Consider the following 25,748-nt stretch of genomic DNA (forward strand, 5'->3'; position numbering starts at 1 on the left):
GCGGTGGTGGTTAGTGGAGTAGTAGAGAATAGAAAAGATGGTTAAAGTGGTGGCAATAGAGATGTAAAAGTTTATGATTTGAGAAAGAAGAGGCGGTAGTGAAATTAAAGTCCGTTGAATATAAAAAGTGAGGGTAAATTGAAAATTTTATTGAAAACTCAATAAAAATTTAAGATTTAGATATTTTTATTGTGTAGAATCCATCTTTAATGAGTACAACGTTAGTTTTCTTTTTTAATGAATATTTTTATTAGCATTTATAAAATACATGGATACAAACCGTTGTTTTTTTATTTTTCGATCAATAGGATACGAATCGTCTAAAATGAAAATCGGGATCAAAAATGCTATTTGTACATTAAAATTAGCCACTAAGATATTTGTATATAAATATTTGTGTGATTTAATTTATTTTTAATGTTTATTTATATTTTAACATGTATTTTATATTAATAATTGACTTTGATGGCTGATTTTAGTGTACACAAGGATGGCCAGAAAGGGTTTTACTCTTGAAATAATTCAACAAACAAGCCGTTGCTATACTTACGACATTCCATTCCATGACGCGAGACACTATTCTGCTGGCAAAATTGGTTTCAGATGGTTTATACAGAGAAGCTCTCAACCTCTTCTCGAAGCTGCACTCTTCCTTCTTCACACCACTCTCCTTCCAACCTCTCTTCACCTTCCCACTCTCAAATCCTCCATGCCCATCTCCTCAAAACCGGTTTCCAATCATGCCCTTACGCCTCCACCGCCCTTACCGCTGCCTATGCCTCGAAGGCGATGTTCTTACCCGATGCTCTCAAGGTGTTCGACGAAATGCCGCAACGGAATGTTGCATGTTTCAATGCGGTGCTTTCTGGGCTCTCGCGAAATGGACCTCCAGGGGAGGCTCTGAGGGTGTTCCGGCGAATTGGATTCTGGGCCTTGAGGCCCAGCTCCATCACCGTCTCGTGTTTGCTCTCTGATTGCGGTATGTGGAGCCATGTCGTTCAGGTGCATTGCTTGGCGGTGAAGCTGGGAGTTGAGTTTGATGTTTATGTTGCCACTTCGCTCGTCACTGCGTATTCAAATTGTGGTGATGTTGTTTCTGCGGGTGAGGTGTTTGAGGAAATGCCTCTGAAGAGTGTAGTGAGTTATAACGCTTTTGTTTCTGGGTTGTTGCAAAATGGGGTTCCTCGCTTGGTTTTGGACGTGTTTAAGGACATGATGATGGAGGGGTTTTTAGAGGTTAAACCCAATTCTGTGACTTTGGTGTCTGCGCTCTCTGCTTGTGCTACCTTGTTGTATGCTTGTTTTGGTAGACAGGTTCATGGGCTTGCTTTAAAATTTGCCTCATATGATGAAGTTATGTTGGTTACTGCACTTGTGGACATGTATTCCAAGTGTGGTGGTTGGCGTGCTGCTTTCGATGTCTTCAATGCAGCTGAAAGGAACAATAGGAACTTGATCACTTGGAACTCCATGATTTCTGGGATGATGCTGAATGCACAGTGTGATATGGCTGTTGGTTTATTTGAGAAAATGGCGTCAGAAGGATTGCAAGCCGATTCGGCGACTTGGAACACCATGATCAGTGGATTTGCACAAGAAGGGGGGTGTGTTGAAGCTTTTAAATACTTCAGGGAAATGCAGTCTAATGGGGTGGCTCCATGTTTGAAGACACTTACTAGTCTTTTGTCAGCGTTTGCAGATTCATCTGCATTAGGACATGGAAAAGGGATACATGGGTATGCTATAAGAGGTGATATTGATAGGGATGATTTTCTAGCAACTGCTTTAGTTGACTTGTACATGAAATGTGGCCGTGCTTCTTTGGCACGAGGAGTTTTTGACCGATTTGATACAAAACCAAATGACCCGGCTTTTTGGAATGCAATGATAGGAGGGTATGGAAGAAATGGAGACTATGAATCAGCCTTTGAAATCTTTGATAGAATGCTACTAGAAAAAGTTGAACCAAACAGTGCAACATTAGTTAGTGTCCTATCTTCTTGCAGCCACACAGGTCAGGTAGATAGAGGATTACAAATTTTCAAAATGATGAAAAAACAGTATGGTTTGCTGCCAAAGCCTGAGCATTTTGGTTGCATGGTTGACCTTCTAGGTCGGTCCGGCCGGTTGGACGAAGCTCGAGAATTAGTGCAAGAATTGGTCGAGCCACCTGCATCTGTTTATGATTCTTTGCTTGGTGCATGTAAGAGATACTTGGATTCTGATCTCGGTGAAGAAATGGCTATGAAACTTCTAGATATAGAACCAGAAAAATCAGCTCCTTTGGTGGTCTTGTCTAACATTTATGCTGGATTAGGGAGATGGCACGAGGTCGAAAGGATAAGAGGGATAATCACCAATAAAGGATTGGACAAAATCTCTGGCTTTAGTATGATTGATGTTGCATGAGAATTGCTTATACGATACAAACTTAAAAATCAAATGTTTTTTGTGGAAACATAAAAGAGTGTGCTACATTTAAGAGTGTTCCATCTATTTATTTAAACTTCAATGCAAATCAGTGATTCAACATCTCGTTAGCTGCAAACCCATAGTAATCGTCAAAATGGTAAGATGGTTCATTGATAAAACAAGAGATTACATCTCTCAGAGTGATGACTCCAACCAGTTCTTCCTGCTCATTTACTGCATAAATCCTGTGAATAGACTGAGAAGAAAGTGTATGGATTACACTCCCCAGCGTCGCATCAGGCTTGCATGTTATGGGCCGCGCAATTTTTCCAGTTTCTTGGGTTGCTGCAGCAATTTTGTTCATGAAATCATTCACAGTAAGCTTCCTGAAAGTCAAAATAAAGGGATGGTGAAGACCACTAAGCAATCAGTTTTCAACAAGCTTTTATGATTACCATAAGGAAGAAAGAAAAGAATCATCACATACACTGTACACACTGATGCTCACATGTATATTAGCATTAGGTGATCAATAATATTCAGCCTGGTTAGATTAATATTCATTAAAAACTCATCATCAATTTCTTTTCTTTGGTCAATGAAAATGCTATTGTTTGATAATCTGATTTTGGAGATAACCGAATATACAAGTATTAACTATTTTAAAATATCTATTCCCTCCAAATTCAAAATCTTTATGTTTTTCTCCCGAGTGTTTTATTATTGAAAATGTTGAAACCATTTGCATATTATTTTGGAGATTTTTACAGACTAACTTATATATCTCTTTAATGATTATTATCAACCTTTGCAGGTTCATGGTTTTCTATTCTGTCTTACCTAAAATTGGAGAAAAGCTCGGTCCTCAGCAGCAAGAATCTGATGTCTCTTATGCTTATGTTGCCAACAATTTTCTTCTTTGCCCCCTCGATTACAGGAAGACCACCGATTTGATTATCTCTCATAAGCTTGAAAGCTTCAAGAACCAATTCATTGCTCTGAATGCAAATAACCTGACCAGGAAGAGATATAAAATGATTTTGAACTCTTCACACTGAAGGGAGCTGAAAATTCTGAACAGCTATTATTACCTCTTCAGGAGACATAAACGGGAGTCCGAGAAATGATATAGACCTATCTGCGATGCAGTCAAACCAATCTCTTCCTCTGCAACCTTCAAGTCCTTGAACAACTGCAGACTGAGTAATGAAGTTTACTATATCAGGTTTGCCTGGTTCTATGACGGGTACATTCCTCAGCCTATACTTTGAAAGGAGCAGCAGCACGGTCAACATAACGCTATTTGTTGCAACTGGAACAAAAGGTGCCCATCGATATGATCTAAGTATTGATCGCACCTGAAACCGAAAATCTTTAACATGGAGCTAAGAAAAGGACCTAAGTAAGAAAATATTCCAAATAGAATATGCAGGACCCATGCTGCGGCTGAAACAAAAGGTGCCTGTTGATATGATTGACAAGAAATAGCACTAAATGTCTAACAAACCCAGGAAAAAAAAATGTCTGTACCAAGATAAGAACTTGAAATTAACAAGGAACAATTTATATGAAACAAGCACTCTTGGGTCTTGGTGGGTTTTTATTCCTTTTCTCTTAGGTCTTGTGTTTGTTATATCATTTTCTTGGGATGTTGTAATAATTGCTGCATTCACTTCGAATGTTTGAGTGCTTAAAAACCTCAAGAATCATCGTGTGCCATTAACACGCTTACCGTTGTTGACTTGAATGGTTCTTCTTCCAGTAGTACTTTATAGAAGTCCTCCCCCAGATTAGCAGCAGCTAGGGGAGCATCTTTACCTAGTCCTTTATCTGCAGCTACGCCACCTGCCACAGCAGCTCCCACTGCAGCTGCAGTTAGCCCGGCAATCGCAGCAGGACCTGTCACTCCCAATGCCAGTGCTCCCAGAGTGCCAATAGTTCCGGCGCCAACTCCGGCAGCTGTTGCTGTGCCAGCCGATATGGCAATTGCAGCAAGTTCCGCACTCTCCAACACCCAGAGAATGATAGCTGAATAGTCAATGATGCCAAGATACCTGTTCCTCCAATCTGAACTGGTTCCTGCATTTGGGTCCTTAACTGGAGCTGCTAATATGTTGCTTTCAGACAGAATCTTCACGGCTTCGCCAACCGATGAGTCTGCTGAAATTTCAATCACTACCAAAGTATTCTAAAGGTTACAACTGATTTTGACCATGGAGATCTTGGAATCACATTAAATGCATGCATGCATAGAGTATTAAGGTGATGGTGATAGAATAATGCCTTTGCATAATCAACATCTTTACCTTTTCCTCCAGGAACTTTGGGAAAAGAAGAAACAGGAATTTTTGCAAATGCATCTGTCAATGACTCCTGCAATGTCTCTGGCAATTTCTTCCTGGATTGGATGGTTTCGAAGTAGGTATCAAACTTTGAATCTTTGGTGTTTGGCCTGCACTCCTGTTCTTGCGCCATCTTTTGAACTGAAGCAGCATATTGGTATTAATTCATTCATGTTACAACATTATTGCTATCCTTTTGATTTTGTTAGTTAACAAGGCAAGACTCATGGGATTTTGTTACATTTTCAAGAGCATGAATTATATGATATATTATGAATTTAAGTTTCATTCGTTGTGCTTACCGTATAAAACATCCAACTATATAATCCCATATTAACATAAATACTTACATTTTACACCCTTTTTTCGAAAAAGAAAATATATCAAAATTAATTTACATTATTCATGTTTAGAACTGTACAAAAATATGATTATATACAACCAAATGCCTGCTCTAAACCGTGATGATAAAGCATTTAATATGATGGATCATTCAACTTTGCAAAACCTTAATCACCACATTCTAGTTTTTTGTCACATAGGAGGATGAAATGATTGAGTAAAAATCCTAATTGGCTATTTATATTTGAGTAAAAATCAGCATCCTAATTGCAATTTGAATCATGGGGTTAGAAGATGGTAACATGATTTGAAAGCAGAAAGAGATGAAAAAATTGTAATACCTATCAAGTTTGTGATTTCCAGTGGAATCGGACTTGTGTTTGGAGTGTTAATTATTATTTGTGTGATCTAGAATGGAAAAGCGGTTATGCATGGCTTTTGAATGAGCCTGGAGCTTGGTCGCAATGCCAAGTGTCATGATAGGACGCGTGTCTAACGATAGCGCAACCACTCTATAGTTGCTGTTAATGCTCTCATTCAAGTTCTCAATTACTGTATATTTATTAGTGTTAAACTAGGTAAGTTCCCGCGCGATGCGCGGGTTGTTTTACCAAATATATAACATTTGTGTGTATATTTGTAAAGAGTAAAACACATATTTTTATTATCCTTTATTTTAAAAAATCTAATAAATAAAAGAGGAATGCTAGGATCAGTAATTTTGGTGTTTTGTAATCATTAATTGGTCATCAATAGTATTTTTAATGGTGTGAAATTATATCTAATAGTGAGAAATCACCCACTTTTATTTGATGGTTAAATGCTGGCCAAAAAATACAAAAATTACTGATCTCCTAGACTTTTCCTAAATAAAAAAATATAATTCTAATTTCAATTTAACAAATTATTTTGAAAAACTCTTATGTAATGTATTTTTTAAAAAACGAATTCTATATAATATTTCGCAATGTCAATTTCAAAAAGATAACAAATTGTAGCAACCAATTTATATTTAAACTAACTTAATTTTACGAAAAAATAATGGATAATTTTATTATCCAAATCAACAAATTTATTTGTAAAAACCACGAAAGTAATACCTTTTTCTTTATATAAAAAAACAGAAAAGCTTTGCATACAAGTCATTAGGGCTTGTATGCTTTACAAGTTCATTAAGGAATAACCCAAAAAACGCGCTGCTACACATACGTCCAATACACGCGCTATATAAGATCCCGCGTATATATAACTACCAAATTTAAAAGATTTCTTTCCTTCTTCGTTCTCCTTATTTTCAGATTTGCTCGTTCTTCTTCTCGCGCGTCTTCCCTCCTTCTCGATCGTTCTTTTCCCCTCCTTTCTCACTAGTATGTTCTTCGTCATTTACGTTAGTTCCTCTCTCTGCAACTCCAGCTTCGTTTTCTATTTGATTTGTTGTTTTCTGAAATCAAAATTTGAACTCGTTTTGAAGATTATGGATGATTCAACCTCAGATTGTCAGCTGAATCAGGGTGAAGTGGATTATGAATTTGAATCTAACGAAGTTCCTGAGGTTTGATTTACATAGGATTACTCTGAATTTTGTTGCAGTCATTTGAATAGCATTGTGTGGCTGAATAATTCGTGAACATTGACTGTGAAACTAACACGTTAACATGAATCTGTGGATTGAATGTAATGTATTAGTTTTGGTTAATTATCTAGAATTTATAGCAGACGCTCGGGTGTAGATCAGAACTTTTTAGGTGTATTTTTGCGATAAGTGTGGGTGTATTTATAGTTTATGGCTTTTTCTGTTATGTTAGCTGAGTTGTTGTCGTTCGGGTGTATTATATCAGACATGATTGGGTGTGTTTTTAGTTTTTGACATGGTGTATTCTGCAGCCTGTGTATTTACAGTTTATGGTTTTTTTTGTTATTTTAGTTGAGTTGTTGCGGTTTGGGTGTATTATATCAGCAATGATTGGGTGTATTTTTAGTTTTTGACATGGTGTATTCTACAGCCTCTCTCTGTTGTTGATGACCAGTTTGTTCCGAAGGTTGGAATGACTTTTACCACCATTGAAGATGCTGGAAAATTTTACAGGAACTACGCTAAGGCTGCAGATTTTTCTACAAGAGTTCGGAGCATAAATAGGAAGGGAAACGATATTAAGAATCAATTGATTACATGTAGCAGAGAAGGAAAATGGAAATCTAAAATATCTCCGACCGAGAAGACTAATCCGACAGCCGGTTTAAACTGTCATGCAAGAATTTATATACACACATTGAAGGATGTTGGTGCTTGGATCATTTCAAAGGTTGTGCTGGATCATTCACACCCTTACTGTCCAAGTAAAGCAGAGATGCTCAAACAGCACAGGGAACTAAGCATGTCCATTCGTCGTACAATAGAGAATAACGAGGAGGCCGGTATTAGACCAAGCAAAACTTACCAATCATTTGTTGCGGCTGCCGGGGGTCACCGCAAGTTAAATTTTATTGAAAAGGATGTGAGGAATTACATTACCAGGGAAGTGCGGAATGTTTTCGAACAAGAAGATGCAAAGGAATTCGGGAAATATTTGTTAAGAATGAAAGAGAAGAATCAGAATTTCTTTTTTGAGCTTGAACTCGAGGAGGATCAATCGATTAAGTTGGCTTTTTGGGCCGATGCAAGAAGTAGAGCTGCCTTTGAGTATTTCGGAGATGTTATTTCATTTGACACCACCTACAATACAAACAGGTAAGAAACTGTCCCTGTTTATGATGCTAAATTAATGTATTTTTATGAATCCGCGGCAGAGGTGTATATTGCATGTTTTTGGGTGTATACAAAGCATTTGTTGGGTGTATCTAATGATTTTCCATTCTGCACTATGGTAATTTGTTTCAAGTATAATTTGGTTTGTGGTTCTTTTGTCGGGGTGAATCACCACGGTCAGTCAACACTTCTCGGATGCTCTTTGATGAAAAACGAAGAAATTGAATCATTCAAATGGTTATTTCAATGTTGGCTTCGTTGCATGGGAGGAAATGCTCCGAAAGGGTTTCTCACCGATCAATGCGCATCAATGAAAAGGGCTTTAGAGGCCTGTATGCCAACAACAATTCACCGCTGGTGTATTTGGCACATCATGAAGAAGATTCCAAGCAAATTAAACGGGTACAAGGGACATGCAGAAATTGAACAAGAAATGAGCCAAGTTGTTTGGAACTCTCATAGCAAAGACTCATTTGATAGGAATTGGAATGATTTTCTCCTGAATTTTGGTCTTGTGGACAACAAGTGGCTTTTAGGTAATGTTTGTTTAAAATATGCAGCAGAGGTGTAAATTGCATGTTTTTTGGGGTGTATTCATAGTGTATGTTTGGGTGTATTCTGCAGATCTCTATGAAGACCGTCATATATGGGTTCCAATTTATCTGGATCACCACTTCTGGGCAGGGATGAGAAGCACACAAAGGAGCGAGAGCATGCATTCATTTTTAACAAGTTTATTACCCATAATAGCTCGCTTATTCAATTCGTCAAACAATACGATAATTGCCTCGGAAGCAGGGAGCAAGCAGCGAGAGAATCAGATGCTGCAGATTTTCATACGGTCATACCGTGTGCAACCAAATCCTCCATTGAAGCTCAGTTTCAAGATGTGTACACTCATCAAAAGTTTAGGGAAGTCCAAGTGTAATTCAGAGGAAAGGCGAATTGCATCACTAGATTAACGAATTCTGCTCTAGGCTATTCAGTATATGAGGTTGGAGAACAAGTTTTCAGCTCAATATTCAACAATTTTATGGTTACTTACGACTCAGTAGCAGCTGAGGTAAATGCCAATGTTTATTATTCGAGTCGAGAGGGAGATTGTGCCGTCACGCACTAAGCGTGTTAAGCTTTGAACGAGTAAGCCAAGTGTCACTGAGATATATATTGGAACGATGGAGCAAGAAGGTAAAGAGGCGACACACACACATCAAGAGCAGCCATGATGAGCCACTGTTGGAGCCAAGAAGCAAGAGGTTTGACCAATTGGTTTTTTGTTCGCAAAATATTTGCAAATTTGCATCCGAATCTGAGGAGCTGACTGCAATTCTGCACCATGCGTACGATAACGTCATGGTTGAGATGGAATCATTGAAAGCCAAAAGGAAGGGCACATCTTCTTTATCTCACGAAGACGCCAACTTGGAATCCGTTAACGAGCTTCAAAACCCTCCAAGGATTCGAACAAGAGGACGTCCAAAAAATAGGCTAGGTTTAAAGTTGGACAAACAGATTGCAAATGCCACAAAGAAGAAGAAAACGAAAGCTTTAAACGAGGTAAAAGTGATGTTCTTTAAATACATGGTGATTGAGTTTAATTTTCTCGTTAATAGTTTAGCTAATATGTGAGTTTGTTATATTCAGTTGAACCTCTTTGATGTTGCATCAGTGGTGCATTCAAATTCCAGCCAATATCAAGCACGTGTTATGAATTATCAGTTCAGGGTACCAGCAGCAGCGGATAATTCTTTGGGTGTATAGTTACAGAATATGGGTGTAAAAACACTGTTCGTTTGGGTGTATTTCTGAATTTTCTTGTATTTCACATTTTACATATATATACATATATATACTTCAGAACCTTATTTTTATGTTATAAAATACTGTTTGTTTTTTTTACAACATTTTATGGGTTTTATGTTATAAAATACAGTTTGCATATGGATTGTATTAAGTGTTTAGGGTTCAGGGTTTTAGGGATAAAGCATTAGGGGTGATAGATTTATGGATGTATATTCAACTTTCTTTGGGTGTAAAAAATGGCAGGTTATGGGTGTATATTTTGGTTTGATGTTTTCCTTCATATTATAGTACCTGTAATTCATACACTTTAAATACAGCAGACAGAGTTTAATTATTGAAAGAAATTTCACAATAAACTGCATTATAATTGTCAAATATTTACAACATGTCTTCCATTTGTTACAAACTATATAACATTTACATTAAGTAGTTTCAACATCTTGAGAATCTATCTGACAATATGGACTCAATAACAACGAGGATGGCTTGGACAGTCTGATTGCATTACTTCCCCTAATGGCTTCATCTTTGTCGAGATTCATGTCATGAAATAGAATCCGGGAAGCATATTCTACTCTAAAGTGGTCTACCTCGTCCTACAGTAAAAAAGAATATTCTGTTTAATCAACCATGTTAATTGAGTAATGTAATACATAGTTATTTAGTTTTAAACATATTTACCTGGGGCAAATTGTCCCACTCATACTTCCGCCTCTTAATGTTTGCAGGCTCAAATATCTCAAGCCACCTCAATACGTAGATAGCACAGTCATAGCTGAAAACAGAAAAATAAATTATAAATTACATATAGGAAAGTTTAATTTTTAGAGTGAAAGATTGATACCTTGTCTTTTGGCCCGAGATCTTAAGGTATGGTGCTACAATTTCCCTATCCATGTCCTTTGATTTCAGAGGTGCCCCCAGCATATACTTTAATTCGTGAAATTACGTATCCCTTAAAATACAAAACAGATCAGTAATACATGAATAATTTCAATAAAAGCATACACCCAAAGGAGCTAATAGTTACACCTTATATTAAATAGAAATACACCCAACTATATATATATATATATACAGAACACAGAACCAACTTACAACAAATTTATTCAGCGCAGTTCTCGCATCGGAAGGAGATTTGTTGTGTAATGGGTCGACTATATAAAATTTCCTCTTTCTTGTATCAGCGATCCATAACCACTAATGATGTGAATAGCAAACAGGTGTAAATATCTGAAATATGTTCAGATTGAACACTGTTTTAGTTTATTTGCCATGTAAGTAAAAAATGGTAATAAGTAGTTTTAGAAATGAAAACTTACATAACAATGCGATTTTAATTTTTGAAGGTCCAAGAAGGGTATGAACATTAGGTAGTCTTCCACCCTGAATGGCTTATCGTTTTTAGGCTGTAAGAATATGCCGTCTGGATGATTTGCAAGGGCCATGTTCTGCAAAAATTGTGAACAACCAAATGAATCCAGAAAATACACCCAAACGAATAAACAACTGAAACCCAATTGGACACAGAAAATACACCCAAATGAATAAAGAGAATACACCCTATAAGAAAAAGAATACACCCGAATGTATGAAAAAAATACATCCAAAATTCGTTGAAGCAACCCTTACCACAATATCAAGGGGGAGACAGTATACTTCTTCTTGAAACCTTGGAATATTTTGTTGGTTTATGATGAAACACATGGCAGTGACAATCTAGAAAAAGATGTCGAAATCAATTTTACATCAATCAGCATTGTAGTTAATTTTGGTGATAAAAAACTTAATGTTGTTGTAATATTACCTCAGCTTCTATATGCGATTTAGGCGCGAGTGATGCAAGGTGGAATTTTGACAGAGTGTATCTATCTTGGGCTTGGAGTCTGCAGACATCGTCAAACTCATCAGTTCTCCCATTTGAGTAGGTCTTCACTTGTATAGCCCAATGGTAGCATTTCTGTTTCATGTCAGTAGTATTTAAATTCGGCCTGACAGGAGTTTCAAACTTCTCAAAACTCTCTGTCCCACTCTCCTTTGGAATTGGCGGACTTTTTTCTTTTTTTGTCACCCCACCACTTGCAATTTTATGTACCAGGTCCTCTAACTGTTCCAGCAGTTTTGGGGTTTCTAGAGTTTTTGCCCTGTGTTCATCTTGCATTGACGTTCCCTCCTGCATTGTTGTTTCTTCTTGGCTAGAATCAGTGAAGCCAAGGCTGAATGATGGCATCGGATCCGTTTTAGAAACGTATGATGCTGTCCGTGCCATCATCATCAACGCAGCAGCGTCTTCTGGGGCTGGATTACTGCGTGATTATGTATAACATATTATAACAATAAGAATATACAAATGATAACTAAAACATTGATTTTACTCTGATGAACTTACGTTTTAGATGGAGCTGGGGGAAGTGTGGGTGTGCTTTTTTCAAGTTGTTGGGGGGTTCAGGAGTGCTGCACGACACATAAAATTAATCATGACATAAAAAAAACTATTCAGGGGTAATATACACCCAAACTGTAATCCAATATACACCCAAACTGTAACCCAATATACACCCATACATTGATTTTACTCTAATGAACTTACATTTTAGATGGAGCTGGGGGAAGTGTGGGTGTGCTTTCTTCAAGTTGTTGGGGGGGGGGGTTCAGGAGTGCTGCACGGCACATAAAATTAATCATGACATAAAAAAACTATTTAGGGGCAATATACACCCAAACTGTAACCCAATATACACCGAAACTGTAACCCAATATACACCCATACTGTAATAAAATATACACCCAATACTATTTCTTACGTTTTTGTAGGTCCTTCAATTTGTAGTAGAGGGGTTGGTTCATATTCTGTCTCAGTTGTTTCTTGAAATTCTGGCACAGTGGTTGTTTGGGATACTGGTAGACAAACTTGAATCGGAACTCTAAACAAGAAGAAAAATGAAAGGTTAACAATGGCTTTGAAAATAAAAAGGTTATAAGGTTGAAATATTCTTGAAAAACTCACATTGCAAGACCTTCGAACGGTGTCTCTTCCCTCACAACCATCATATTCGAATCAGCCGGCTCACTGGCTGACTCTTCAACCAGACTCAACCTAAAATACACCCAAAGAAAGTCAAAAATATACCCGAACAATTCATAAGAAAGACAGGCTTTGTTTTTTGAGAACTTACATACTTGCAGTTTTTGCTTTTTTTTCCTGCCTTTTTTTTCTCAAATAAAACAATAAAGGGCTTTTTTTTCTAAAAAAAATATATACAGAATTAGAAGTAGAAGGTAATAAAAGAACAAAAGTAACGGTTATTTGAAACAGAAATTACATGCTCTCTGCCGGTCTGTTTACACTGCTTTGTTCTGTGAGTCCTTGAGAGGAAGGATCATCACTTCCCAAGTTTACGTCCGGTAGTCTAAATAGATTTCATGTTATTCAAACAAAATATCATACAATTAAATCATGATAACAAGATTTTATTAAATAAAGCTTCTTACGTTTCAGAGGGGACATAGTGACCTTCCGTCGATCGCAGGTCAGCTTCCTTCTCCCTGCGAAACAAGAAACAATTATTAGCAAAGAAAACACCCTAAAATCTGAAATATACACCCCAACAAGACATACCCCTGTGCAGCAGAATTTTCATTGTTTTCCCTTAACAATTCATCTAGATCTTCACTTCCTATTTCATATCTGTCACTACATTCATAAAAGAAGATGTTAACAAAAATAATCTTGATGATAGACGGTAATATAGCTTACAAAGTACTGTACCCATGATAGGATTGATCTTCTTCAGGAGATGAATGCTCAACAACAACCTTTTTCTTTTTGGATTGTGTCCTGGGTGGAAAAAATAATTATGAATCAGAAATAAAAAATTAATTTTATCACAAAATATTATCCAAAGAAGTGCTTACTTTTTTGGTGTTTTTTGTGTCTTTTTCTTTTTTTTTTTTTGCTTCTTCACCGATGATGATTCTTCGCTTCTATAAGTTAATAAGAGACACTCTATTAATACATGAAACCTTGACAACAAAGGCAAAAGAAAGGAGTAATAATTTCAGAACATTACTCATCAGTTGATTCGGATTCGGAATCAGAATCCTCTTGACTCTTCTTTCTTTTTTTGGAGTCCATTCTGGAATGCAAACAATCATTATTTAAAACATACTAAAGATATAAAATACACCCAAATGAATGCACAAGATACACCCAACATAATAAATAAAATACACCCAACTTAATAAACAAAATAAACCCAACTGGATAAACAACATACACCCAACTTGATAAACAAAATACACCCAACTTTATAAAGAAAATACACCTAAGTATGGTACTTACTTTTTTCCTTTTTTGCTGGGTTCTTTTCTTGGTGAATCCTCTAAGTCTTCTCGAGTCTCAAACTCAGAGGTAGAACTGTCACTATCAGTTGTTTCTGTCTCCGAAGACGATGTTGAACTTGCCTTCCTTTTTTTGTTTTTTTTTCTTGTTTTTTTTTTCTTTTCTCTCTATTTTTTTTTTCATTTTTTCTCTTGTTTCCGCCATTTTTACAATCCCCTGAAACATTAGAAATTTTAGTTATCAGCATTCAGGTAAATAAAATACACCCAACATATTATGATGACTTACCATATTTTTCTCTATTTCCGCCCTCATTCTTTCGACCAACTGCTCCTTACTCCAGTTGGCAATCCATGGTTTTTGAGGTCTTTCTGCCCTTTTCTTGTCTTTATTTTTAGAAAGATGAAAGTAAATTATCATCAAGGCAAAGAGGCAGCCATCAATTGCCTTTTTCTTTTCCTTCTTGTAATCAGTTATGCCCTTGATGATAAAACTCAAAACATGCACTCCCCAATTTCGCTCTGTTATGGTGTCCACTCAAAAATTGGGGTCAGGTGCACAGGTGAGATTTTGTTTATTGTCGTTGGTAAAAGGAATGCCATTTGTATATAGAGGATGAAAATCATCTTGAATATTAGGCGATCCTGTTCGTTACCAACGCTAATATCCATCATCTCATCTGTAAGACTTTTGAGGGTCTTACCCTGGAATCTTCTAAAAATTTCTTTATCATCCTCAGAAAGTTTCTTATAATTGACCTTCTGAGGAAATATATCTCCTACAAAAAGGAAAAAAACATAGTGTGAAAATCAGTTCAAATACACCCAAGCATCAATTTAAATACACCCAAGCATCACTTAATATACACCTATAATTTTTAGCGAGTTACCTGATGCATTGATGCCAAGCGCATCACCTATTGTTTTTGGTCTTATTTTAAAAGAACCGTATCCGGTTTCCAGTCTGTTCTCCCCTAATTTGAAGTTGTTAGCCAACTCCCTTAACAGTTGGTGATTCACCCTTAGTGGCGGGATGTGCATCAAGCCACCGAATCCCAAATCCCTCACAATCGTTTTCTTCTCCTCACTCATGTTTATGAATTTCTCATTTAACAGATATGTTGCACACTTAAGGTCTTTGGTTTGCTGTAAACAAAAACAAAATTATAGTCAGATATATTTCTATTATATAAAACTGATTTCATCTAAGACAAATATTTGTTCTTACATTTTTTCCAGCTTGGTTTCTCGCTGCCATTTTTTCTGAAATGAAAAATACACCCATAGACATCAGTAAGATACACCCATAGATATGAGTCAGTTACACCCATAGATATGATTCAGATACACTCATATATATCAGTCAGATATCACTCAAACATGCATTAATTTACAAGGTCAAGCAACATTACAAGGTCAAGGAATATACACCCATGGACAAGCAAATATAAGAACAGTTACAACTGTTGACTATTACAATATATCAGTTTAGCCATATACACCCAACAATTTATGCCATATACATTCAACAAATTACTCCATATACACCCACCAAACTACGGAATATACCCCCAAAAATCAGTTACCAGTAGAACTAGAACAACAAGAACAGTGATACATAGAAGAACTACGTAGAACAGTGTAACATAGAACTAAGAATAACAGTAAAACCTAGAACAAGTAGAATATTATTAACTGTAAAATGAGACGTAGAACAAGAAGAACAGTAAAAGTACAACAACGTAGAAGAACAGTAAAACTTAGTTCTTCGATTTCGAAATGTGGAATGTATACAGGATGACTAAAATAGTAACGTAACGTACCTTTAGTATTATAACTTCGTTTTTTCTGGAGATTCTCGATCAAGAGTTCTATGTTGTGTTGATGAAATTTTCGAATCTGAGTGACGAGTTGTATATCTTCGCTTTCGAATGTTGCTTGAAAATGGAACTGTTGAGTTTTCTTTGAATGGCTTTGAGAAGTGGAAGAGTGCGCCAGTAAGGAGCGGTTTACGCGAAGTGCAACCATTTGGGTAGAGCGCGTGTAAATGACGCTCCATTCAATGTTATTCACTCCGTGTGTGGAAGGATTGTGGGCTGGAGGCTTGTATCACTTGTAAGGCCTTTTTGCTTGTATGTATAGCAGGCCCGATAAAATTATTAGAATTAATGTAAAAAAACATAAATATATTTTTGACTTCCTATTTTATTAGTGTTTATATATGTTTAGTTAAAATCTATTAATCATGTTAATTTTCTATTAAGTTTACAAAGATAAATGCCATTTATAAAAAATATTAAATTTATCTATGCTATAATGTCATCCACGAAATTTTTAAAATTCTAAAAATTGGTTTATAATTAAATTCAAAACACATTAAATAAAAGACAAAAAATTGAGTTAAACATGGCGCACAATTTATATAATTACATAAATCTGTTGTGAGTTGGGTCTTGTACTAAATTTTAAGGTATATACTTAAAGTATAAAATTAGAATACATCAATTCTTTACTAACACATGAATAACTTTTGTAAATTATAATGGTAAATAAACAATGATTTGTAGTTTTATGTATATTAATATTTGATATTAGGTAATGACAATTTTGATTTTATTCTACTCTAAATATCAAAATAAAACATCAAACAATAAAAAAATAAGTGTAACATAAAAATAAATTATCATATGTATGACCATTTTAAATTCATATTATATTTTGTAAGAGAATTAAGCTAAATGTAGTAAATTAAATAAGTTTAGAGAAAAAGATACTATAGTTATTTCATTAGTTTCATCGGAATCGTAAAAAATATAAACATAATGCTAAATTACATTAATTAAGTCATTACCATAAATTAACTAATGATAACAATTTAAAATAAAAAAATTATTAAACAAACTAAAAATTTATATTTTAAGTGATTCTCTTTATCTAACTAATATAAAAGGAAAAATGTGAAAATTTTATATAATTTAGTAATCAAATATTTATTAAAGAAAATATTTGATGAGATTGCAAAATTATTTCAATAATACTCAAATACAATTTATTTTCTCCTTTTGCGCTTAACAAAACGATACAATCTCAAAAATCATATTTAAATTATATTGTAAAATAATATTTAAATTATTATGATATTATCTGTCATGATAACAGTTAAGACTGTTTTATTTATTTGTTTAATTTTTTCATAAAAAAATTATACAATACCTAACAATAAAAAGACAAATACTTCTTACAAAAATAATAGTAATATACACCACTATCATCAATTACACAAATCTTAAAATTAAAAAAAAAACTATATATAAAGTTTATTAATAACCAAAAAATAATAATTATAAGAAAAATAATGAATGAATGAAAAGTAAAAAATTTTGTTATGATTCAATTTTTACATGTCTCTTGAATCTTTCTGCCTATTTAACAGAATTAACAAAAAAAATCATATACTCAAATTACCTAAGAGACTAATTATATACTTTAATTTAAATCTTTTATAATAAAAAAATGCATATTAATCATTCTATGTATCATTTTATTTTAATCATTAAATTTTTACAACTGCTATATAGAAAATCATCAAATCACATTCTTAGGACACTTATATTTTCCTAGTTTTAAGATCCAATATCAAAATAAATTGAAAAAATAAAATAAATAAAATATTAGTTAAATAAATTTTTAAATGCCAATAAAGCTTCTTAGAGTTCACATCAATAACCAAATAATATTAGTTCTTCTATAGTCTACAATACCACTCCTATTATGTGCAGATTGTGTACTCATTCAATAATAGTTTATGTTTTACATTTAATTCGAAATAAAATAAATAAATTTATATTTCAACTGGAATCCAAGTTATTATCTACAACTATTCATTAAATGCAAGTAAATTTTATAAAAAATATAATTTTTTTTGGCTCTCTCTTCTATTAGTACTATACTAATATCTTTCTAGTTTTAAGATGCAATATCAAAATAAATTAAAAATATAAAATAAATAAAGTATTAGTTAAATAAAATTTTAAATGCCAATAAAGTTTCTTAGAATTTACATCCGCACCCAAATAATATTGTTCTTCTATAGTGTAGAATACTACTCCTATTATGTACAAATTGTGTACTCATTCAATAATAATTTATGTTTTACATTTAATTCTAAATAAAAAAATAAATTTATATTTCAACTGAACCCAAATATGTTAACTATTCATTGAATGCAAGTAAATTTTATAAAAAATATAATCTTTTCTTGGCTCTCTCTTCTATTAGTACTATACTAATATCATTCTAGTTTTAAGATACAATATCAAAATAAATTGAAGATATAAAGTAAATAAAATATTAGTTAAATAAACTTTTAAATATCAATAAAGTTTCTTAGAATTTACATCCGTATCCAAATAATATTATTCTTCTATAGTGTAAAATACTACTTCTATTATGTGTATATTGTGTACTCATTCAATAGTAGTTTATGTTTTACATTGAATAAGAAAAAAGTAAATTTATATTTCAACTGAAACCCAAATATATTACTATATACAACTATTCATTGAATGCAAGTAAATTTTATAAAAAAATATCATCTCTTCTTGGCTCTCTTTTCTATTAGTACTATACTAATAATTTTTTACAAATCTTATAGATTCACATAGCACATAGCTAGACATCTAATCACAAATTTAATGAAATATAACAATCAACTAAACAAAATAAATATGAAATAATGAAATATTGAACTGAAATAACATGCAAAATCATTTGAAGGAGTAACTATTTTTCACCACGCACTCTGACATGGAAACCTCCCGTATGCACTACTGCTTCAGCATCCATTTCTAGTATCCATGAAAAAAGGAAGGAAGGAAATTAATGGTTCAAAATGAAACGTTGTAATTAATTCTTCCTCAAAGTTCACATAGATAAATACACAAACTTCTTATGAGCAAATAGTTTATCACAGATTAATAGTTATGGAATAGTTGCACACATATATTGCAAAGAGAAAAGGAAAATTTTAACAATGACTTTGGAATTTGAAGTAAGCATAGGAAGGTAGTTGTTGAATTAGTTTAAACCTTGAAACAAAAAAAGCAACAATTTTCTTAATTGAAATAAAACAATTACCAAGTATAGCAGAAATTCAAAATCTTATGCATAGGCAACAATATTAAAGAATATAAGAAAAATGATGCCTAGAATCATGTAAGAAATTATGACTTTAATAACAAATATATTCTAGAACAAAAATATTAAATTGATGAGTGAAAAGAAATCATGTATATTTTTCTTCACATCCTTGACTTCTTATATTACATAGATTTTAAGAGTGAAAAAAATCAATCAAATAAATAAGCAGTAAAGAGAACAGAACCTAAAACAAATCCAAATCAAGAGAGAATAATACAGTTATTATGAACCATATAATGGCACTTCGTATCCCAAAAATGAAAACTCAATAGTCACACTAAAACTAAAGTTTGGCAACCGTTTTTTTAATTTCTTTCATCACCATTTTTGGCGGATCCCAATATAAGTATTCAAGGAAAGGTAATTACATTACATCACAAAAAAGGTAAATATCTAGATCATGGATTAATTCAAATCATTATAAACCATATATAATAAGGAATGTTATGTTGGCATAAGGATATTTAAATAGTGAAATTCGAAATGAAGCACATTTCAATCAAATATCCTTTATTTTTCTTGATATTTAAGGATAGTAGTTGATAATAAAAAGAAAAAAAATACATATAGATAGATGATCATACTTTATCTTCAGTCATTACATGTAAATTAATAATACTCATTTCTCTCCTGCTTTTCGTTCCCTCATATTGTAATTCCTTGAAATATCTGAATTTCAAATTTAATTCAAAGATTCAAGAATACTAAAAATTAGAATCCATGAAAAAAATTGGTGAAACTGTGGTTGTTGATGATAGATAATTTATATTGGACTAAGAACACAATTAAAAAATAAGGATGTTTAGTAGTGTATCTCAAGGAGTAAGAATGTCATACCATGTCCCCTAAACCAAGAATCATAAAATTTGTTGCACCCTCTCCAGGAACAACATCAGCCAACAAAATTTTAGGAAATACAATATTTATAGGCAACTCCAATTTCTTTGTTAGCAGTTGCAATCTAAGAAAATTCAAACTGTTAAATTCCATGACATTTTTCCCAAATAATCTTCTAAAGAAAAAAAATCCAGAAAATGTCAGACAAATAGACAACAGAGGAGCATTGCTCAAATCTTATTGTGTTAACAACATACATAAAGCAAAAATGATTTTTTATTTTGGGAGTACACCAAACCATACAATACCTTATCGTTTTCTTTTTAGAAACAATGTCATAATTTGTTTAATTAAATCTCAAATCTGTCATTGTTACCAAACTATTCGCATACATGATTAAACTATTAGTGTTACAGAAAAGAAAATTTTTCATCTGTCAATAGAATTCTTACTGTATACTTTTATTTACAATAAAAACATAGACTTGCTGGTTCTGATAATGAAGAACAATTTTAACCATGGGCTAAAAATTATAATTCAGTCTAGCTTTGTAAATCAGATAGAAAAATGTTCCATTAAGACGTCTATGATAACGTCTCCTAGAAGAAAAAATTTCTCATGGAGACTGGTATCATGAAAAATGAAAGCAAAAATACTATAAGAAATTTGAATAGCCAAACTATTGCATAAAAGAACTGGAGTCACAAATACGACTTGAAAAGCAAACAAAAACTTACATTATCATTGTTATATCCACAGAAAGAAAACCACTACTATGAGGACCACCAACCATTGTTATATCTTTGAAAAATAAAATAGATCATGTAATCCGATTGTTCGCATGCTTTCATCAAATGTGCATTCTGGTCTTCATTTCTTACACAATACATTTAACTCTATTTATATTATCTACTAATACATCATGCAAGTTAAAAAACCACAATTTCATATGTCAAATGAAAATTTAGTAAATATGCTCTTAAGTCCTATGTCCCGTATATTAGTTAATTCTTATTAACTACCCCTGCATTCATTAACTAACTTCTTAATCTTCCAATCTAGAGTTAGAACAAATGAAGCAAAATTCAAAGAGTTTATAGGCATTTAATCAAGCATATAACATGCAAAGAAGCAAGCTTAAAAACAAGTATATTCTTGAGGATTCCATCACACAAATCAACATCACAGAGAACATAGGATGTGATTTTAAAATCTATTTAACTGATATGATCATCCATGTATATATACCCAAAAACTGTGATTCTTAGTGTTTAATCTATACCTAGTTTGTTCTCCCCTCCATTGCATATATATCATTATGAAATTACGATAATAATAATTGTGTACTAAGTAATTATCAAACCGAAACACCAAGTCATAGAGAATAGAGAATAACACATCTCTAACATTTGATAATAAAAACAAAATACATCATGTTCAATATTTTATCCAAAAGATGTTTACCTATCCAATTCAACTGAGGGTGCCACTTGATTGGCCTTATTCGGGGCTTCTTGCTTTTTCTGACTTACCTCATGGAATTTCTAAAACAATAGCATAACACAAATAATATAATAATTAAAAATGAGATTATTAGTAGTACAACAACTATGTCATCTCCAAGGATCAATATAATGGTGCAAATTGAATGGTGAACAGCTTAAGCTATATCATCTAAGCAGAAAATAAAATCATGCAAATTGAATACACATAAAAGTTCATATCATAGGGAGAGGAACAACACAAAAGGCAAGAGAGAGCAATTAAAAACTTTCAGCAATAGCACAAAATTAGGATGAATACATCTCTTATTATCTCTGCCTTCTCTCCTCTCCTAAACCACAATGAAGCAGCTACATCCAAGTCACCAAAAAAAAAAAGCAGCTACATCCAAGTTCATTATAGCCAGGATACACAAAAAAGATGTGATTGAACTATAGTACACAGGCTAATAGAATCACCTAAAAATTTAAGTTTATGATCTCTTCTCTAATATAATGCTAATAATCAATTAGTTAACTAAAAAATGTTTGTTTTACACATAGTGACCTGTTTTTTAAATTTTAATTAGTTAACTAAAAAATGTTTGCTTCTCAAAATGGGGGAAAGAAAATCTATATAATTTTCAGGTTGTTATAGTTATAGAAAATAGTCAAGAGCATGGTTCAATGATTAAAAAATTGCCAACAAACCATAACATAGAACTGCAGCAATAGAATATACTGAGTCTATAGAAATTGCTCAGCAAGTAAAAATTGGAAAGCTACATTCATTATGCACATATAGCAGAAGAAAAAGTAAATTAAAGCAGATAATTTATGAACTATGATTAGTATTATTGCTGCATATTCACAAAATACTGCAAGTAATACATGACTTTAACCATCATATTTATCGGTTAGAAGATTTTGCTAACAAAGGACAGAGTAAACTAAAATACTATTAATACCACACTACAAAAATACAGTGCCGGAACACTTACCGAAACATTGCACGGGAGCTCCGGCGTTTCCTCTGATTGCATCCTGAACTCTAATGGCATTTTCTGTAACTTTTTTTTAAAAAGAAAATAACTATCTATTTTTAATGAAGAAAAATTACCTCTGCTGCACCACCGACGACCGGAGCTCTACAGTCTTTTGACTGAAGTCATCAACTTGTTGCCAGCTGTTCCTTATTCTCTTACGGTAGTAGCACCACTCACCGTGCCACTATTCTTTCTCCTTCCAGCTGCATCAACAGCCACCGCCACCTCTAATTTATTGTTCGTCATCTTTACTACTCGCCGAAAACAGATTCGGAGACTCTGTCATCGTCTTCTTTTTACGCTCTCCTAACCCGCAACACTGAGCACGTCCATTCTATATCTTCTATGCCAGTTACTGTTTCCATCACCAGTGATCTTGTTCTTTTTTCTTTTAGAGAGAGAGAGCCGAAGTAGAAAGAAAGAAGCAAAGAGAGAGAGACAGAAAATCAAGGATAGAAAATTTAAACCCTAAGTTTAAATTTATTCACTCAATTCTGATTTGGAATGCTCATTCAAATCTTGTGTTTGAAATTTAAATTCCAACCCCAAAAAGAGAAAGAACCCGCTCATAGCCAAAATCTCTTTCTCAACTTTCTATTGTCAAAAACACTTTTTTCAGAGCTACTGAGCTGATAGTTTGGCAGCTACAATGTCTATTTTACCCATTAATGTTTTAATATTTACATTTTACTTTTTAGGTTATCAATGTAATTTTACTTGTTCAGACACGTGTCATTTAACTGGTCATGACACTTGTCAATCACCTAAACATGCACTAGTTGCTTATTATATATTAATAGATAATAGATACGTGCGATACACACGTGTTTACATTTAAAATTTTAAATGATATGATTTATAAAATAATATTTTATAATCATAAATTTTTTGAATTTAGTATAACAATATTATTATTATATAACAAATATACTAAATATACTGTTTTATCTTTATTCAAAGTAAAATATAAATAAAACAGTTTGAAATTTATAATATTCTTGAACCATAAAGAAGGAGACCTGAAAAAATAAGAATATATATAACTGTAATATTAGCATGTCAATTTTACATTAAACTTTATATTAAAAGGCTAATGAAAATTTATCGACAACTTAGTATTTTACTAACCTCATTAGAAAAGCAATTGACATATGATGTTGTACTCCCTGTTATACATTTCATCTCAAATCTGGAAGCAAAGTTATAAATAAATTAGTTATATCTACAGTAGATATTTGTACAAAAGTGTAAATCATAACATGTTATTAAAATAAAAATAATATTTTTTTACCTAAATATTATTAAAAACTTCTTTGAACACGACATTTATTGTTTATGACTTTGAATTGCCGTCTTCGTCCAGAATCAGAACCTTAAGACTACTGGGACTCTTAACTCTTGACAAAGCAGCATAAAGTTGTCCATGGGTGAACACTGATTTTGGCAAGTAAAGCCCTACATGTGATAATGATTGACCCTGATTCTTGTTAATGGTCATTGTAAAGCACACTGTTAATGGAAATTGTCTCCATTAGAACTTAAATGGCAATCTTGAATCAGAAAGGATCAAGTTCATTCTTGGAATGTATACTTTGTCGCCAATATTTTTACCAGTCACTACCGTCGCTCCAATTATGTTGTTGCTAAGTTCGTTAACTATTAACCTTGTCCCGTTGCATAAACCTGAAGTCTTGTCTATGTTTCGCAGTAGCTTTACAGCAACTCCTGCCTTCAAAGTCAACTTGTGATTGGGTAGTCCTGAACATTTGATATCATTTAGGAACTCCAGTGTGAATTACTCTTGTCGTACATCTTCATTCTCATAAGCTTGACATATTGTGTCAGAACTTAGATACTCCTTTTTCATCTCTGAAAAGTTTGTCAAGACAAAATCGTTTACCTTCTCGACACTCTCAAGCGTGGGTGCAAGAATTGACCTACTTTGAGAATACCTGTAATCTGATATGTTTTGCAACAAATTTGGATATGCAAAGTCGACCAAATGAGAGAGAGGGTCATCAATAGTTATAATCAACAGGTCATCTAGAATTTTAACTTCTGACCCATCACCAACAGCAGAACCAATATTTCAATTTCTAATATCAAGTATTCAATTAGCAAATTTCTTCATTTTCACCTTCATGTTTATTTGAAGAAGACATTAGAAGCCTCATGTTTGCATGCAGCTTTAGACCATCTCCATTAGAGAACTCATTCCAATTCTTATTTATGGCCCACCTGTCATAAAAAGTAACTCCACATCAGCTTTTGCGTCATAAACAGTAAATAGGAACTCAAAACATCTCTCTCTTCTCCATTAGGAGGAATTAACTTTAGTCCCTGTTGTGGTCCCACTTAATTAATTAATTAAAATACTTAAAATTAATATAATTAATTTTTTTAATAATATAATTTAAATTTATAAATTTAAAAATAATTCAATGTTAAAAGATATTAATATTAAATAAATTCATATATAACAATAATATACAATATATAATTCGGGATTACACTAATTTGTAAAATTACTTAATATAAAGAAAAACATAATTAAGTTCTATAGTTGACGACAAGCATTGTGAAATTGCCATATGTGTTCAATCAAGTCCTCTTTCAATTGTCTATGCTGCTGCCTATTTCGAAGTTGGGCATTTCTTTGGAGAAATTGATGGTATGGTGCAAAATCTTCTTCTCCCAGCTGAGGTTGTGATAAGCTATTTTCGACATCATCATACTCTAAGCCTTGAGCAAAATTTCCTGCATAAGTGTCTCTTTCATCCTCAACAATCATATTATGCAATATAATACAAGTTCTCATTATGTTGGCAAGCTTCTTCTTTTTCCAAAAGCTTCTTCTTAACGGCTAGTTTTGCAACGGCTACTTAACAGCTAGTTTTGCAACGGCTAGTTCTGCAACGGCTACTTAACGGCTAGTTTTGCAACGGTTACTTTCATGAACAATAACGGCATAATAATATTGACTAATTTAAAAAATTACATCAGAAATAAATAAAACAAACTACATCACATACCAGTAATACGCAATAAAAATAAGAACATACTACATAACTCTACGAATACAAGGAACCATTAAGTAAACCACTTGGCGATTATTTTCTCACATGCAATCTCATGAAGAGCTCGTCGTTTTTCACTCATTGTAGACGTGTCAGTATTAACTATTTGCATATCCCCTTTC

At 33.3% G+C, this 25,748-nt stretch overlaps 2 protein-coding genes across 2 annotated transcripts; one reads left to right on the top strand and one right to left on the bottom strand.

Annotated features, from left to right (window-relative positions):
• The first annotated feature begins 497 nt into the window (after window positions 1-497).
• Window positions 498-5,042, top strand: LOC112750195 (pentatricopeptide repeat-containing protein At2g02750-like). Its single transcript, XM_029292935.2, has 2 exons — window positions 498-2,937; window positions 3,227-5,042. The coding sequence occupies exon 1, from the start codon at window positions 604-606 to the stop codon at window positions 2,407-2,409; it is 1,806 nt and encodes a 601-aa protein (XP_029148768.1). The 5' UTR covers window positions 498-603; the 3' UTR covers window positions 2,410-2,937; window positions 3,227-5,042.
• LOC112750196 (SNF1-related protein kinase regulatory subunit gamma-1-like) lies at window positions 2,368-4,887 on the bottom strand. The gene is made up of 5 exons (XM_025798797.2): window positions 4,719-4,887; window positions 4,145-4,587; window positions 3,504-3,770; window positions 3,253-3,425; window positions 2,368-2,798 (listed from the first exon to the last, which is right to left on the bottom strand). Exons 1-5 carry the CDS (start codon window positions 4,885-4,887, stop codon window positions 2,519-2,521), a joined length of 1,332 nt encoding a protein of 443 aa, XP_025654582.1. The 3' UTR covers window positions 2,368-2,518.
• Window positions 5,043-25,748: the final 20,706 nt, after the last annotated feature.

The sequence above is a fragment of the Arachis hypogaea genome, chromosome 15, assembly GCF_003086295.3.
Source record: "Arachis hypogaea cultivar Tifrunner chromosome 15, arahy.Tifrunner.gnm2.J5K5, whole genome shotgun sequence".
Taxonomy (NCBI): domain Eukaryota; kingdom Viridiplantae; phylum Streptophyta; class Magnoliopsida; order Fabales; family Fabaceae; genus Arachis; species Arachis hypogaea.